This window comes from Leptidea sinapis, chromosome 43 (genome assembly GCF_905404315.1).
Source record: "Leptidea sinapis chromosome 43, ilLepSina1.1, whole genome shotgun sequence".
Classification (NCBI taxonomy): domain Eukaryota; kingdom Metazoa; phylum Arthropoda; class Insecta; order Lepidoptera; family Pieridae; genus Leptidea; species Leptidea sinapis.
The window spans coordinates 7,295,028-7,310,824 of record NC_066307.1 but is presented as its reverse complement, the minus strand read 5'-3'; the positions used below and the strand labels follow the sequence as shown (position 1 = coordinate 7,310,824).

Below are 15,797 nucleotides of genomic sequence, written 5' to 3'. Positions count from 1 at the left end.
GAAACAGCCAAAGAAGTACAATTGTACGCGGCTTGAAGTAAAGTAACTAATGAGCAACGTTTTTTTTATGACATTTTATTTAGAAATACGGGACGAGGACGTTCGGCTGATGGTAATAAGTACGCCCTGCCCATTACATTGCAGTGCCGCTCAGGATTCTTGAAAAGGTCTAAAATTCTGAGCGGCACTACAATTGCGGTCGTCACTTTGAGACATAAGATGTTAAGTCTCATTTGCCCAGTAATTTCACTAGCTTTGGCGCCCTTAGGACTGAAACACAATAATAGTTACGCATTACTGCTTCTCGGCAGGAAAAGAGCGCCGTTGTGGTACCCATAATCTAGCCGCTTTGCGCTGTGCAAAAGAGCCTCCCACTGGTGAAGCCACAGAAGAAATATATTGGACAGGACCTTTCAAAGCTTAAGATATCCTCTCATTCCTCGAACTTCTATGTTACTTATGGATGCAATTCGCAATTAGATTGGCGTCTGCAATAAGTATAAACTTGGTACAAGATCTTTTGAATTTTTTGGCATAGATCTCCAGACAGCTTGTTTTGCACATGTTGTGATGTACAATATGTTGCGAACTCTAGGATCTAAAAAGCAGACCATCTCTATACCAGCCTGCAAGTGATACGGTTCAAAATATTTAATATCCACAATTATTTTCAAATTAAACGTATTAAATAATATATATGTTTCGCCTTTTTCCCTAACCATTTAGGCACAGCAACGCGTGGTGGGAAAATCGAAATATATATATTATCATTATGTATATTCCGTTACCCCAGAACCTTATTTATTAAATATAACTCCATACATAATTAATAGACTGGGAGAGCTGTGAAAACGTCGAAAATAAAGTTGGCATTTAACCTTTATTTTGAGCAATGCACGCACACTAACACAAAATGACATACAAATCTAACACACACTACCAGTGGGACGCCCCTTTGCACAGGATGCCGGCTAGATTATGGGTACCACAACGGTACCTTTTTCTGCCGTGAAGCAGTAATGTGTACACATTACCGTGTTTCGATGCGTAGGGCGCCGTAGCTAGTAAAATTACTGGGCAAATGAGACTTAACATCTTATGTCTCAAGGTAACGAGCGCAATTGTAGTGCCGCTCAGAATTTTTGTGGTGTTCAAGATTCCTGAGTGGCACTGCATTGTAATGGGTAGATCGTATCAATTACCATCAGCTAAACGTCCTGCTAGTCTCATCCGTTATTTTCATTAAAAAAAACACAAAAGTAATAAACATGGCCTGTTTTTATCGGTTGTCTAGCATCAAGAGGCTCTAATCTAGACGTATAAATTATCTATATATATATATATAAGATGACAAGAATATATTATTATAATACCTTAGAGAAAATGTAATGTAACAGTAATATCCGTATATTTTGCTATACGATATATAAGAATACAAGTAAAAATTAAAAGTTCGAAAATCGTTACAATATGTGGTTGCAATGTCAATTATTATAGTATAGTTAAATTACGTTATTACGCGCCTAAATATTATTTATAGCAAAATATACGGATAGTACTGTTACATTACATTTTCTCTAAGGTATTATAATAATATATTCTTGTAATCTTATCAGTACAGAACCCTCTCGACTAAGGCACCTTTCCGTTTTTCAAACTCGTAATAATGACGAATATGTATCTGCCGTGAAGCAGTAATGTGTACACATTACCGTGTTTCGATGCGTAGGGCGCCGTAGCTAGTAAAATTACTGGGCAAATGAGACTTAACATCTTATGTCTCAAGGTAACGAGCGCAATTGTAGTGCCGCTCAGAATTTTTGTGGTGTTCAAGATTCCTGAGTGGCACTGCATTGTAATGGGTAGATCGTATCAATTACCATCAGCTAAACGTCCTGCTAGTCTCGTCCGTTATTTTCATTAAAAAAAACACAAAAGTAATAAACATGGCCTGTTTTTATCGGTTGTCTAGCATCAAGAGGCTCTAGTCTAGACGTATAAATTATCTATATATATATATATATATATATATATATAAGATGACAAGAATATATTATTATAATACCTTAGAGAAAATGTAATGTAACAGTAATATCCGTATATTTTGCTATACGATATATAAGAATACAAGTAAAAATTAAAAGTTCGAAAATCGTTACAATATGTGGTTGCAATGTCAATTATTATAGTATAGTTAAATTACGTTATTACGCCCCTAAATATTATTTATAGCAAAATATACGGATAGTACTGTTACATTACATTTTCTCTAAGGTATTATAATAATATATTCTTGTAATCTTATCAGTACAGAACCCTCTCGACTAAGGCACCTTTCCGTTTTTCAAACTCGTAATAATGACGAATATGTATCATGATGTAATTAATCTGCTCATAGATAAAAAAATGCTATCCGACTAAGATGCCACATACATTTTCATTGTAAATTTTCATTTCCAAAAGGTACCTCAATTACTTACTCAGCCAAACGAGAAGACAAAGAGATAGCCTCAGTACCTATTTTTTTAACACATGTTCTGTCAATAGTCATTGCTTCATTTTGAAGATACAGCATCTAATTCTCTCAGATTGTGTAAGCGAGGAACTAGAAATAATAGACAATTGATTCTTCTAGTATTACATTATTTTTATCCAATAATACATTCATTACTTATTTAATTGTTGCTGTGGCTAGATTTCTTGACTTTCGGCATTAAGGTTCTTCGTATGACCATTGCATTGGGAGGCCTTAGGCGACTGCCCCATTTCAAAAAATTTTTTAACAAAAAAACAACCGACTGCAAAAACACTATTCCAAAACAATAGATAGAGAAAATAATTGCGTATTTAATTAATCTAATTCTAGTTACGATTATTGTTATTTTTGAAATCAGTGTCCTTCCGCCGCGACCCGCTCTCGCCTCCTCACGACTCAAGCACATTTCACCTATAACTATGTATGCAGTAACAAACCTATGTTGGATGAAACCGACTGAGTACAATTTAAAACGTATCTTAATTGGGCAGCTTAGAAGCTTTTGACTCAGTGAAACTATACTATTTTATTCTGTGCTACTCTAAATTGTGGTTTTCCAAAAGCTGGATCCGCACTGCATTGTACTTAACAGGAATTTAATTTTTATCAAACTGAACATACACATACATACAAATTATAAATCTAAATTTTGGGGGAGAAATAATGAAATAGAAAACAGTTTATTGTATTTTATTACAAAGTATGAAAACAATCTTAACAATTCTAATATATACCTATTATATAGGTGTAGTTGAGCAATACATAGTATATTTACAGATAATATTAGTAAGTTGACTTAGTATGAGTCTATTATTATATTTATTACAAAAAAATGTGTTTATTCAATAAATACAAAACGATACAGACTTTAAATTATTTTTGAAACAAAAATATCCAAATCAGTTCATAAGCAACAAATATAAAACTACGACATGGGTACCTTCAAAAAAGCGCGTAAGCCTTCCTTAAAGGCCGGCAACGCTCCCGTGATTCCTCTGGTGTTGCAAGAGATTGTAGCGGGGGTGATCACTTAATAACAGGTAACCCGTACGCTTGTTTGGCCTCTTATTCTACAAAAAAAAACGACATAATAACCTTCTCCTTATATTTTTACCAATTCACCGCAGATGTAAAATAAATATAAATACTTATTAATAGAGATATTGGCACGGTCCCAATCAAAACCAGCAAAATGTTTTGTCATACTACAGTATCATACCATACGTATTCATGAAAATACAAGCTTGAGGTCACGATTACAATAATGCGAATTTAGTCTTTCATTTTGAAATCAGCTGACTGGTATGTTTTGGCTTATTTTATACCCGAAATGAAATTATTGAGTAGGTTTCTGGAGTTTAGGTGATAGATAAAACAACAGTAGTGTAACTCAACGGTCTCCTTGAAATTTATACCTACGTCTGGGCGGAGTGCTAGGGTTGGTACACAAAATATTGACGACGCGGACGACGCGGCGTAGCTAATTTAACTCGGACAGCAACCAGTCTCAGCGGCGTACGGTGTGGTACTCAATTGTTTTGTCTTCCCAAGATTGCTTGGCGACCGTATAAATCTTGTGTATGTGTGCGTGCACTTTTTGGGCGCTCTAGTATAAGTTAAACATCCGTTCTGTTACTGTATTGTGATAGAGCCTTTATAAGGTACAGAGTCATGCGAGAGACATACCTAACAATCATTAAGAACTGATCGAGAGAGTAGTCAAAATAATATAGATTATAAGTCCCTAGACCTGTACTTAATCCATTTAAATATGTAATCATAAATTATTTATTTAGAATTCCTTTAACGATCTTATTTACATACTCTACGAGACAATGTTGTTACAACATAGAACGATTTACGCGAATGGTAAAGAAAGTATTAAAAGCAAAATTGTTTAATTTTTGAATCTGAATATTCTACGTTTACTATAGGATCCCACTTTAACTAATTAGTTTATTTAAAATTAACTTTACAAAATATTTCTAAATAGGTTTTACTTAATATTAGTATAATACTCGGCACACAGCTTATTACTGAGTATTAATCTACATTTATAACACTTCTCGTAAAAGGCCTCAAAACCATTTTCTTTTATTGATACATTTTTACACAAATTATCTTGCCCCAAACTAGGCATAGCTCCACTATGGATGCAGAATAATGGTATATATAAATGATTTGAGTTTTATGTAGTGTTAATTAGGCCAATATTTGTCTTTAAACAATTCGACACGTATTTCGCCTCTACACAAGGCATCCTCAGGACGTGTTGTCTCGCCAAAATCTGGCAAGAGACTGAATCAAATGAGCCGGAAGCCGCTGTTTTATACCCTCGTCGACGAAGTGACGCGCTGTGATTGGTCGGCTGCTGTGACGTATTACCCCCGGAAGAGATACGTAACAAAGGTGATGGGACTAAAAACAAATATTGGCAGAATTAACACTAAATAGAACTCAAATCATTTATATAATTATGGATTTCTGCAAAGTAATGCCTACTTCAATAAATTTACAATGGTATATATTTAATACGATATAATACTAAATAGGTAATACATATTATTATCTAGGACTGAAATTACAAAATTACCAGAAAGTCATTTCAAAATAAAATAAGATGTGAAAAATCACATCCTTGTAAAGCAAAAACCTATCTGTAATTAGAGGTATATATGGTAACTTTTAACTTGTAAATAATATGGAAAAAATCTTTTCATTTATAATTACACAGTAAGTTGATATGTTTATTTTAAAAGACATATTATATTTTCTTATAGGTACAGTATTTCTATATGTTTATATTTTTGTTCTTATTTAATTAATTCTAAGCATGCCAACGGAGTTGAACATTTTGAATAAATTTTAATGTGTATAAATAAAATATATAATTAAATTGTTTTTCGGTATAGGTAATAGGTTTTCATTTATTGGTTGAAAAACTAACTACGGAAAGATATCAATTAAGTCTTCAAGATTTATTTCTTAGACATGGCTTGGCTATCATCAAAAAAAATATTGTGATATCTTCAATACATATTAAAGTTTAAGGAAACAATGATTTTTATAAGCACTAAGTGCTAATCAATTTAATTCAGATTTTTGTAAGTATACTCCATTTTTTTCTAACTGTCACAAAAAAAAATCTGAATAATACATTTTGTACGGCTCAACTTCAAAATAGATATTGAGTAAGCAATTTTCAGTGATACATAAAATGAAATTAGAGTGGCTTCGAGCGTGTACAAAGTTTTTTATAATAATATATCAGCAGATTATAACATTGAGTATATATAAACCAAAACACAGAGCATGGATTAATAAAGCACATTACTACTTTAATAATTAATGAAACAAAAAATCTATTACCCCACAAGTTCTAATTAATTTCACTCGTCGTAAAAATAAAAACTGGCTTATTAATTTCTAGTTTTGTGTTTAGATTATATGTAATGGAATCTTTCTTTTATAGGTACTTTAATACTATTTACTTCAATAATAATAATAAGTATATTATATTTTATCTATTATAATAAATACTATAATAATAACGCTATTGACAGTACAGTCTCAAAATATCAGCATATGAAATGGTCAGACATGAATCCCGGGACTCAAATATGTATCGCTTATTTCATATTGTAATGCCTTCTATATAATAACCACAATATTGTATTAAATAAAATGACTGAATCCGATTATTTTAAATAATTACAATCAAAATTTAACCCTGAATGTTAAGAAAGCAAAGTTTTGTGCTTATTTTGATTTGATTTTTTACAAGTTTGTTTTTGATTTGATTTGACAAAGCAATGCATCAAATGGCACTGGTCAGCATTTCTACAGTAAAATTTTTAACCATTTAAGTGCATAGAGAGCTATATACTCGGTTTTGTTCTACCTTTGACCACAAATTTACGGTTCTTGTGTATGAAGATTTCGCTACACCCGTTAAGGTTTTTTGTACCTGAATACATCAGTCATTTGACAGAATTGAAATATTTGTGATAATTACTGAGCTCTTGGTTTTATCTTGACAATTGTGGTCCTTTAAGCTAGTATTTACCATTTAATTTAAGACAGGCATCTAGTGCGTCAAAGTTATTGAAAGCGATCCTTAAATCAATGACGCACCGCTTCGGGAACTGTTACATAAACTACGACACTACAAAATGGATCCATCATTTCTTTTAGTAGTGTAGATATAATAATACATGGACCTCCGGGTCAGATATCATTGAATACACTTAACACTATAAAACTAGTCTTATGTATCTAGTTTACTTTGACTAGTATTACGTGAGAGTTCGTCAGAACTCGTTCTTTGCGCGTTGTCACTTAGCACTGGGCGAGCTGAAACAATTTATATAATTAAAAGAAAACGTTATTAACCTGAATTTTAATATATTGGAATATCCCTCTAATAGCTAGCATGTTTATTTAAGCAAAAAGAAAATGCTTATTGAAATCAAGAATCAAAAGCAATCTTCTAATGTTACTTTATTATAAACATTATTTTGAAAAATAAAAATACGTAGGTAGTGTCAATTATAGTCTATTTAATTTTCCCAAACTATGAAAGTATAAGAAAACGTAATATCACAAAAATATCATAATTAATTTGAAAGCTGTGGAATGAGCTTCCATGTGCGGTGTTTCCAGGACGATACGACATGGGTACCTTCAAAAAAACCGCGTACACCTTCCTTAAACGCCGGCAACGCTCTTGTGATTCCTCTGGTGTTGCAAGAGAATGTGGGCGGCGGTGATCACTTAACACCAGGTGACCCGTACGTTCGTTTGTCCTCATATTCCATAAAAATAAAAAAAGGAAATTTAGGTAATAAATAATAAAAATACCTTACCTAACATTCGCAGAAGTATTTTTTCAATTCCGTGCAGCGGTGATTCAAATCCAACGCACAGTATCATGGCAAGGAAAAAGGTCAAAAACAAGTGTGAAATCGCATTTGCAGCCTGAAAATATAATACACTCACATAAGTAAAACAATAAGCGTCGATATATGCTGATCCTAGAGACAAGATTCCATACAAACGTAACAATTAAAAGGTTCCACATCAACATAATAAGCATCTATATCAAATTATACTTCACCAACTTCATTAAGGATTTAATAGAAAGATGCTTTGGTGTATAGAAAAGATAATTCCCAGTTTTGACAATAATTGGTCTAAAATGCCACCTTTCACTAGCTACCAACATTATCTTGGCTACTGCAATATAACAGAAGCAGAAATTAGACAGAGCCACCAATGAATCAACGGTCATTCAAATACCACCTGAAGTCCGCTTATCTTAGATCATTGGGATTAGGAGTGGATTGGCATCTCAGTATAGTAGCTATTAATATTGGCTAATATTTAACATTATGTTATACTATAATCATGTTTATCTTCTTATTTTTGATAATTGTGCGATATATCGCCACCAATTCTTTTAGTCATCACACGTCAACTTTTTTTAAAAATTGAATGAGTGCATTCTTTCACATAAACAAATAATTATTAACAGCTGTTAGTGCTGCTATCTATTAGTTTAAGTCTGTATATCAATTATTGCTGTTTGTGATCTGTGAGTTCGTTTTGTGGTAATTTCCATACGTCAAACTAGATATCATACGTCAAAAAGTACAAATGGAGACATTCTCTCTGCCTTGGATAATTTTGCATAAGGCTATCTTGTGTGTGAGGACATGCGTGTAAAGAAAAAACAGAAAAACCAAATATACCTCTGGTTGGTAAGGCTGCATAAAAGTAGCTTAGAAGAGAGAATAAAAATAAGGTAAATACTCACAATAGTAAAGAAGGTAATGTGGAGCGGATGTCTCAACTGACCGACGTAGTACAATTCGATTATACCGTTCACAAGGTAAGCGCAAAATGTTAACTTTGCTATCGGCACTAAAAATCTCCAACTCAAAAGCTTTCCTAGTATACCTAAGAAACATTTACAAATTATATTAAATTATGTTTGTACAGTATAATTTATTGGTCATAATAATATACACACCTCCATTTCCTGTAGCACACGCAATGATGAGCCACCCAGTTGCAATACTCCAAGCAAATTTATGCAGAGATATATACGCAGAGGCTTCCCAAGCGCTGTACTGGTACCAGTCCTGGTAGAATAAACTAACTGAAAATGTTGTTACTGTCCCCAATATTATACTTGTAGACCAACCAAATATTTTAAGGATGTTTGAAAACGTGTAACTGCAAAATATATAAAAAATTATTAAAAAGCTTGAAAACATACCTTTTAATAAATTTGTCTAAATACTTTGAACATTATTAACGGGTGCAATTTTTTTTCTTATTCATAATATAATTTTTAAATTTACTTAATAAAAGCCAAAATCTAGCTAACACTGGGAAAAAAAGTAGGGAATATATTATCTCTATATAAAACTTTATTAATATTAATAATTCGTATTTTACTGGTTTATAAATATACGACATCAGATAGAGCACTGTTTACTTAGTAAGGTATAGCTTGGTTTCTTTTAACTTTAATATTTCATCTGCAAGCAATACTACTGTATGTTTTTTTCTACAACTTCAGGAAGAAAATGTAAATAAGAAAGACAAACGGTCCAAAAATAAACCTTGTGGTGTCCCCCTTATTAAGATCTATAATTCACAACTCTATGAATTCTTTCGAATAAATATTAAAAGAGGAAATCGAGCATTGCTCCTTTTATGCCATTGTGGCATAGCCTTCTGACCAAGGCCTTGGATATATCAAATAAAATACCAGGTGTATTCTATGATTCCTCCCAGGTCTCAATAATATTATTTATTGGCTTGACACATCCGTTCATCATTACACAGCATCCGAAAATTAAACTATGTAAGCATTTGAGTTGATATTATTTTTTTAAATTTTGCTATATGTAATATCGAGGACCATAGTTATTCAGGTTCGAAGAGTTTTCTGACCTTATAGGTACAGGCTGTAATTTTACTATGTTTAAGAAGACAGGAAACATACCATGTTTCATAGAACTATTACACTTTTGCAAGAGTATATGGTGCTAGACATAAATTTTATGAAATATAAATCCAAAATTCTTATTCAAAATTCTGAAATCCACCAAAAAATTTATGCTTCAGACTCTCTGAGACGAACGGGAGTAAGATTCATCGGGCATCTTTTCTTTTATATAATTTCGTTACAATCAAATTTACAATTTAAATAGCGGTGGTCGCTCCATTACCAATCTGTGGTTATATTAAGAAAGTAATTTATGCTATTTATGCCTTTACCACATAATTGTCGTTTAACAATTCTTTCGAATATCGTAGTTCAATCTTTTTGAACATTTTCTGGGATCATGTTGTAAAAGCATATAGGTCCCCCACAAAAGACTTACTTTTCACAGTTTCTAGATAGTTCGCTTATGTGCCTATGCACATACATAACATTATCAACATTTCAAAATATATAAAAGAAAAACAGTTAAAAAAAGATTCATTTTTAGTTTTTCTCTTAATTTTATTGCCAAAAATGATCGAATTTATTTATTTTACCAATTATATTATTACTTGCAGTATTTTTTAAGTCTAGAGAGATTTTATTATTTCTAAGGGGTCACAAAACTGAAATTAAAATTTTGTTTTACATTCATTATTACATTACCGAATCAACAATCCGGCACCGCTTTTGGGGAGACAATAAAGTTTTGAATAAAATAAAAATATAATAAAAATAAATAATTTTAGAAAAAATACTAAACAGCAAGTCGCTATTTGTTGATTTTCTATTGTTTATAATTAGAATATACACAAAACTGCACACTTTCTGTCTTCCAGATACACATTACAAGTGTAATAAAACATCTGATATCCTAAGTAGATATTTCAAATCAGACACTGGCGCAGCATTTCAATGTGCAATATTATATATAGTTAGAAAGACTGTGTGTCTGTGGCAATTATGTATTATTTCAACAATTTGTGTCGGCACGTGCCCCAATTTTTAGGTTTCCACACCCTTGAAAACCGAATGAACTATTTTACCTACCACTATTTTGCGACGTAAATATGTTTGGTAGCAAAATAGTCCTGGACTAAAAACTATTAAGAGTTGTCAAATGCACACTGCATTTGAGTCTAGTCCAGAGGAAACAGTGCACACAGTCCGCTTTTCAAGAAAAAGAATTTTCTTCCATGAACTAACAATCAAGCTGTAGAATGAGCTTCCTTGTCCGGTGTTCGCGGGATGATACGACATAGGTACCTTCTAAAAAAGCGTGTACACCTTCCTTAAAGGCCGACAGAGCTCCTGTGATTCCTCTCGTATTACAAAAGAATGTTAGCGGCGGTGAATATTTAACCGGTGACTCGTACGCTCGTTTGTCCCCCTCTCCCATTTTAAAAAGTAAAATGCCTTACAGACACAAAACAACAATTTTGCTATGCAACACGTAAACCTAATTGGTAGCGCATCGCACATAAAATGGTATAAGTTGCAAAATGTAACGATGCTTTGAAAACTTTAAAATATATAATATCTAAGATTCAATAAATACAAATTTTCATAATGCCTTGTTTAGAAAAAAGGGAGCAAATAACCTGTATCCCTACGTAAAATTACTTTATATCAATAACTAAATAATTAATTAATAAATAAATAATTTTATTCAAAACATGTGTGTAGGTAAGTATTTTAAAATAATGTTTATCATTGATTTTAAAATATATTTTCAATATAAGCTTATTAGAATTATTATTGTAAGTCTACTTACTTTTCCGACTGTATTCTGTGTAATATATAGCCGGTGAGGATTCCCATGAAATATGGAGTCATTTTCATATGGGTCGGCATATAAGCTTCGACGAAATATGAGTTTTTCGCAAAATCTGTGAACTCCCTGAAATATCATAAAATATCCGAGAGTTAATGAAGTGAATCATTATGAGTGTGACATATTATGGCAGGTTATTACCGCAATTGATGTTAATTTTGTTAAATATACGTTGCCCAACTATTTAATACTGACGTTAATTAAAACTGATATTAAATTTCCCTTCCATTTTAATTTAAAATATACATTAAACATATAAAATCCAAAATATATATATGTCTCAAAATCAACATCTCAACCTTAAACTAAGATTTACATGGCTTGATCTTTGATCAACTAAACATACTATGGATCATACTTATCTGAAATAAACTAAATTTAAAGGTAGGTTAGTAATTATTCTTGTATATCAAAATAGTGATTTCATCGGAGAAAACTCATCCCACGCGAGTATGAGATTTCACATAAATTACCAGAATATAATAATACATATCATGAAAGAACGTAATTTGCTTACTTATAATAATAATACTAGAGAGAAATACTTACTTTGCATAATACAAAATTGTCGGATCCAAATGATTTCTGAATGTGATAACAGAAGGTATTACTAGAGAGATTATTGTAGCGATTGCAGTAAATACAGCTCCAAACCTCCTCCAATGCCACAAGGCGTATATAAATAATGGTGCAACAAAAAACATCTGCGTATCCACTGATAAATACCATGATTGGAACATACACTGAAAATACAAAGTTAGAGTGGTTAAGGACCGTTGATTACCGAGTGATTTCGGTGCGCGAATTTTGCTCGCGCGAAAGTGTACCTTTAAGTATTATTTTATGTGTAGCAAAAGAACGCTTATAGTTTTCTTTTATATAAGAGGGGGCAAACCGGCAAGATGCTCACGGAATGGGGAGCGGTGAGGCAACAACAGGTGTTGTGGAAGTCCATAGGAGGTCAAGAGATGCGTTGCCGGTCTTTAAGGTGGGAGTATGCTCTATACAGAATCAGAATCAGAATATCTTTATTCAATAAAATCTCGAGGATCACATTGAATCGTCACACAATAAACTATTCTTATATACAAAAATACAAAGTTGTATCCATAATTATATTATTGCACTATATTATACAAAACTATTCATAGCTCTACACCGGTTTAGAAGAACCTAAGGTATTGTCAAGCTGTCATTGCGAGATGGAGTGACATCTGGCCAAGCTACCTTGGCATTTATAAAATCATCTATTCTTTAATAGGTTTCCTTAATTAATTGTTTTTTAATATAAGATTTGAATTGGCGAATTGATAGCTCTGTCACTTTTGATGGGAGTTTGTTATAGAAACGCACAGAGTTTCCCATGAAAGAATCGTTAAGTTTTTGTAATCGGTATCTTGGAATCAACAATTTATTCTTGTATCTTGTATTAATGTTATGTATATCATTTCTTTTCAGCAAATTATCTTTGTTTCTCTGTGTGTACAATAAATTTTCATAAATATATTGAGAAGTTACTATTAAAATATTTATATCTTTAAAACGGTCACGCAATGAGTCGCGAGCTTTTATATGCCACGAATTACCCTTTTCTGTAAAACAAAGATTGTTTTGGTATCTGCTGAATTACACCATAGCAGAATGCCATACGTCATAAAACTATGAAAGCAGCTAAAGTACACAAGTATAGACTCCATTCGTTAGTTAGTTATCTGATTGTTCGAACCGCATAGGCTGTTAAGGCAAGTCTACCTGCAAGTGATTCTATTTGGGGGCACCATTTTATTTTTGAATCAATGTGAAGCCCCAGAAATACTGTAGAATCTACTAGACTAAGTGAATCCTCCTTGAGTTTAATATTAGTTGGAAAGGACTTGAAGGACCCTAAGTTGTATCCGTTCGGGAAAACAGCAGCCGGTAATTGATTCCACAGAGTGGCTGTGCAAGGCAAGAAATATCTTGCAAAACGCGCGGTTTGGAATGCCAGACGTCAACGTGATGCAGATGGTATTTTGCATTTTGAAGTAATGTCCAGTGGTGGCATTTGGCCGCTGGAATCAACCCATACTAAGATTCCCTTGATGTTGACGTGCTTGTGTATGTTATATACAATATGACTATGTTATATTTGGACAAAATAACTACTGAAATATATTTAAAGACGACAGTTTATCAAGTAAAGTATACTTAATTTACATTGTACAGACTATGCCTAATTTGGGGCTAGATAATCTGTGTAAAAGTGTGTCAATATTTATTTATTAATTTAACATATTACAAAATAAATAAAAATTAACCAGACAAAGTAAACCAAGCATCAAAGTCCTCAGTAAATTTGAATGGACACTATTTCAAGTTGAATTTATATCAAAACAAACAAAAACTATATATCACACTATTATAATTATTGTTATGTCTTGGAAATATAGTCTAGATGTATTATAAAAACAGCAACTTCCCAAATATTGGGTAAAACTTCGAAAAAAAAAAGAACAATTCTGCGCACTTTACTATCACGTCGGCGGCCCATAAAGACTGAAGTCAGCACCCTTTTTGAGCATGTCAACTCCAAACAGAGTCTTTAGCTAAGCATGAGTGAGATGGTGTTGAAACGTAGTATAGATGGGTAAAGAACTAAGACAATGTACGCTTAAGAATCGCAGTGGCCGAAAGGATATACGTCCACTTAGCCTATACAAACACCCCAAAAGAAAATTATTAAACTAATGCTTACGTTATGTAAGGCGAGAGGTCAAGTAAAACAACATGAATTTAAAAAGATGGCTTAAGTAAGTCTTTAGTAAAAAATTGTAGAAAATACTCACCAAGCGATCAGTTCTAACATAATTGTTGACGTATAAAAGGTTAGTCCACCAAGAGTCCATGCATCTTTCTTGCTCGAGCTGCAGCCTATCTTTCCATAGAGGTCCTTCTCCCAATTTTGGCAACCATGTCATATAGAAAAATATCACCACGAAATAAGCAGGAGTCACCCTAGAATGCAAGGAAATTATAATGGTAATAAAACCACATAAAGTAATGTATTTCTTTTTTAAGTATCTGGAAATGACTTGTATTCTTTTGGTGTTTTGAGTGAAAGCATCCAGCGGCAGCATAATAAGCTTTAGTTGATCCATGAACATTTGTTTCCTATTGCATTAAAAATAACAATATTATTTGTTCAAGTAACACATGTACTATTGCGTTAATTTAATAGATCCCTTACAAATAAAACATAAGTAATACATAAAGAAATCATTTTTGTTTAGATTAACTATTATAAATACTCGTGTCTAACCGTCAGCAAAAATTTACTCAGTGTGTATAAACAAATATAGCGATAGCTGAATTTGGACGTATTATTCACATATAGGCTGATCCGTTGACCGAACTAGCTGCCAGCACTTGGGTTTCAATAGCCCCATTGAGGCAAGTAGAGACTTTGTATATTCTCCTCCTGGGCCCCACGAGCCAAGTGTCTCGATATCAAATTTCTCAAAGATATAAAACTCACTGAGACCTACATATTTGCCACATTTTCTGTCTTTGCAAGACAAAACAGCAGCCTCAGCCTAACCTGAAATAGCTTGGATGAAATGGAGTGTTGGCGCAAGTCGCATCCCACACCAGCGTCCTTCCCCGTACCCAAGCCACTAGGGTCATTCCATCAGGGCGATTGTCTTTGGGACGGGTAACACCGTTTGGATCTAAAATAGCTAGTGTATAAATAATAACTAAGAGCCGCAATTAGACAGATCTATGGATGACAAATGCAAGGTTAATAAAATTAATGAATAAACAATAATATCATACATACCTGATATAACGAAATATTAAAATAGGCAGTACATTGAGTCTTCCTCTTCTTTTATCTAACTCTATGAGCAAGAGTCGACTAAATAAAAATGCACTCAGGAACAGAAATGTATCCACAAGCAGTGAATTACTCAACATAAATGCATTTGTTGGTTCTTGAATAAGCTGGAATGGATAAATAAAATTTGAATAACAACCAAAAGATTTTCCCTGGATCACAACAACAGAGAACAAGTTCATAGGATTTCTTAAACGTCTGCGATAGAAAGCTATCGTATGTAAGAGAGAAAATGTGGGTGGTGAAGTGAGTGAAAGAGAAGGAAGATCTCTCTTTTGCTTTCGTTCCAAATTGTTCTTTGTATATGAACAAAGCCTAAGACTTATACGCACAAGTATCAAATATTTTAAATGAATTCGTTAAGGAATGTAGATTCACGTTATAATGGTTATTATCATAGTGCCCATAATTTCGGCTAAATTTGTTGTTATATACAGTGCGCCATCATTGGGGAAAGATTTAATAGTCATTAATACAGTATTCCTATTAGCGCTCTTTTACAAATAATAACATTCATATTAAAATATATATAAGTAATTGGTAAATACACTCATAA

General features: G+C 32.8%; 1 protein-coding gene across 2 annotated transcripts in view; it reads right to left on the bottom strand.

The window, feature by feature from the left end:
* Nucleotides 1-3,210: 3,210 nt before the first annotated feature.
* Nucleotides 3,211-15,797, bottom strand: part of LOC126976957 (nose resistant to fluoxetine protein 6-like) — a 69,285-nt gene continuing 56,698 nt past the window's right edge. For both annotated transcript variants that reach the window (XM_050825569.1, XM_050825570.1), the window contains exons 5-12: nucleotides 15,185-15,348; nucleotides 14,193-14,361; nucleotides 11,917-12,110; nucleotides 11,308-11,433; nucleotides 8,568-8,773; nucleotides 8,352-8,494; nucleotides 7,402-7,513; nucleotides 3,211-6,889 (exon numbers count right to left, since the gene is read on the bottom strand). In XM_050825569.1, coding sequence (XP_050681526.1) covers nucleotides 6,804-6,889; nucleotides 7,402-7,513; nucleotides 8,352-8,494; nucleotides 8,568-8,773; nucleotides 11,308-11,433; nucleotides 11,917-12,110; nucleotides 14,193-14,361; nucleotides 15,185-15,348 — 1,200 coding nt within the window. In that variant the 3' untranslated portion in view covers nucleotides 3,211-6,803. The remainder of the gene's footprint in view (nucleotides 6,890-7,401; nucleotides 7,514-8,351; nucleotides 8,495-8,567; nucleotides 8,774-11,307; nucleotides 11,434-11,916; nucleotides 12,111-14,192; nucleotides 14,362-15,184; nucleotides 15,349-15,797) is intronic.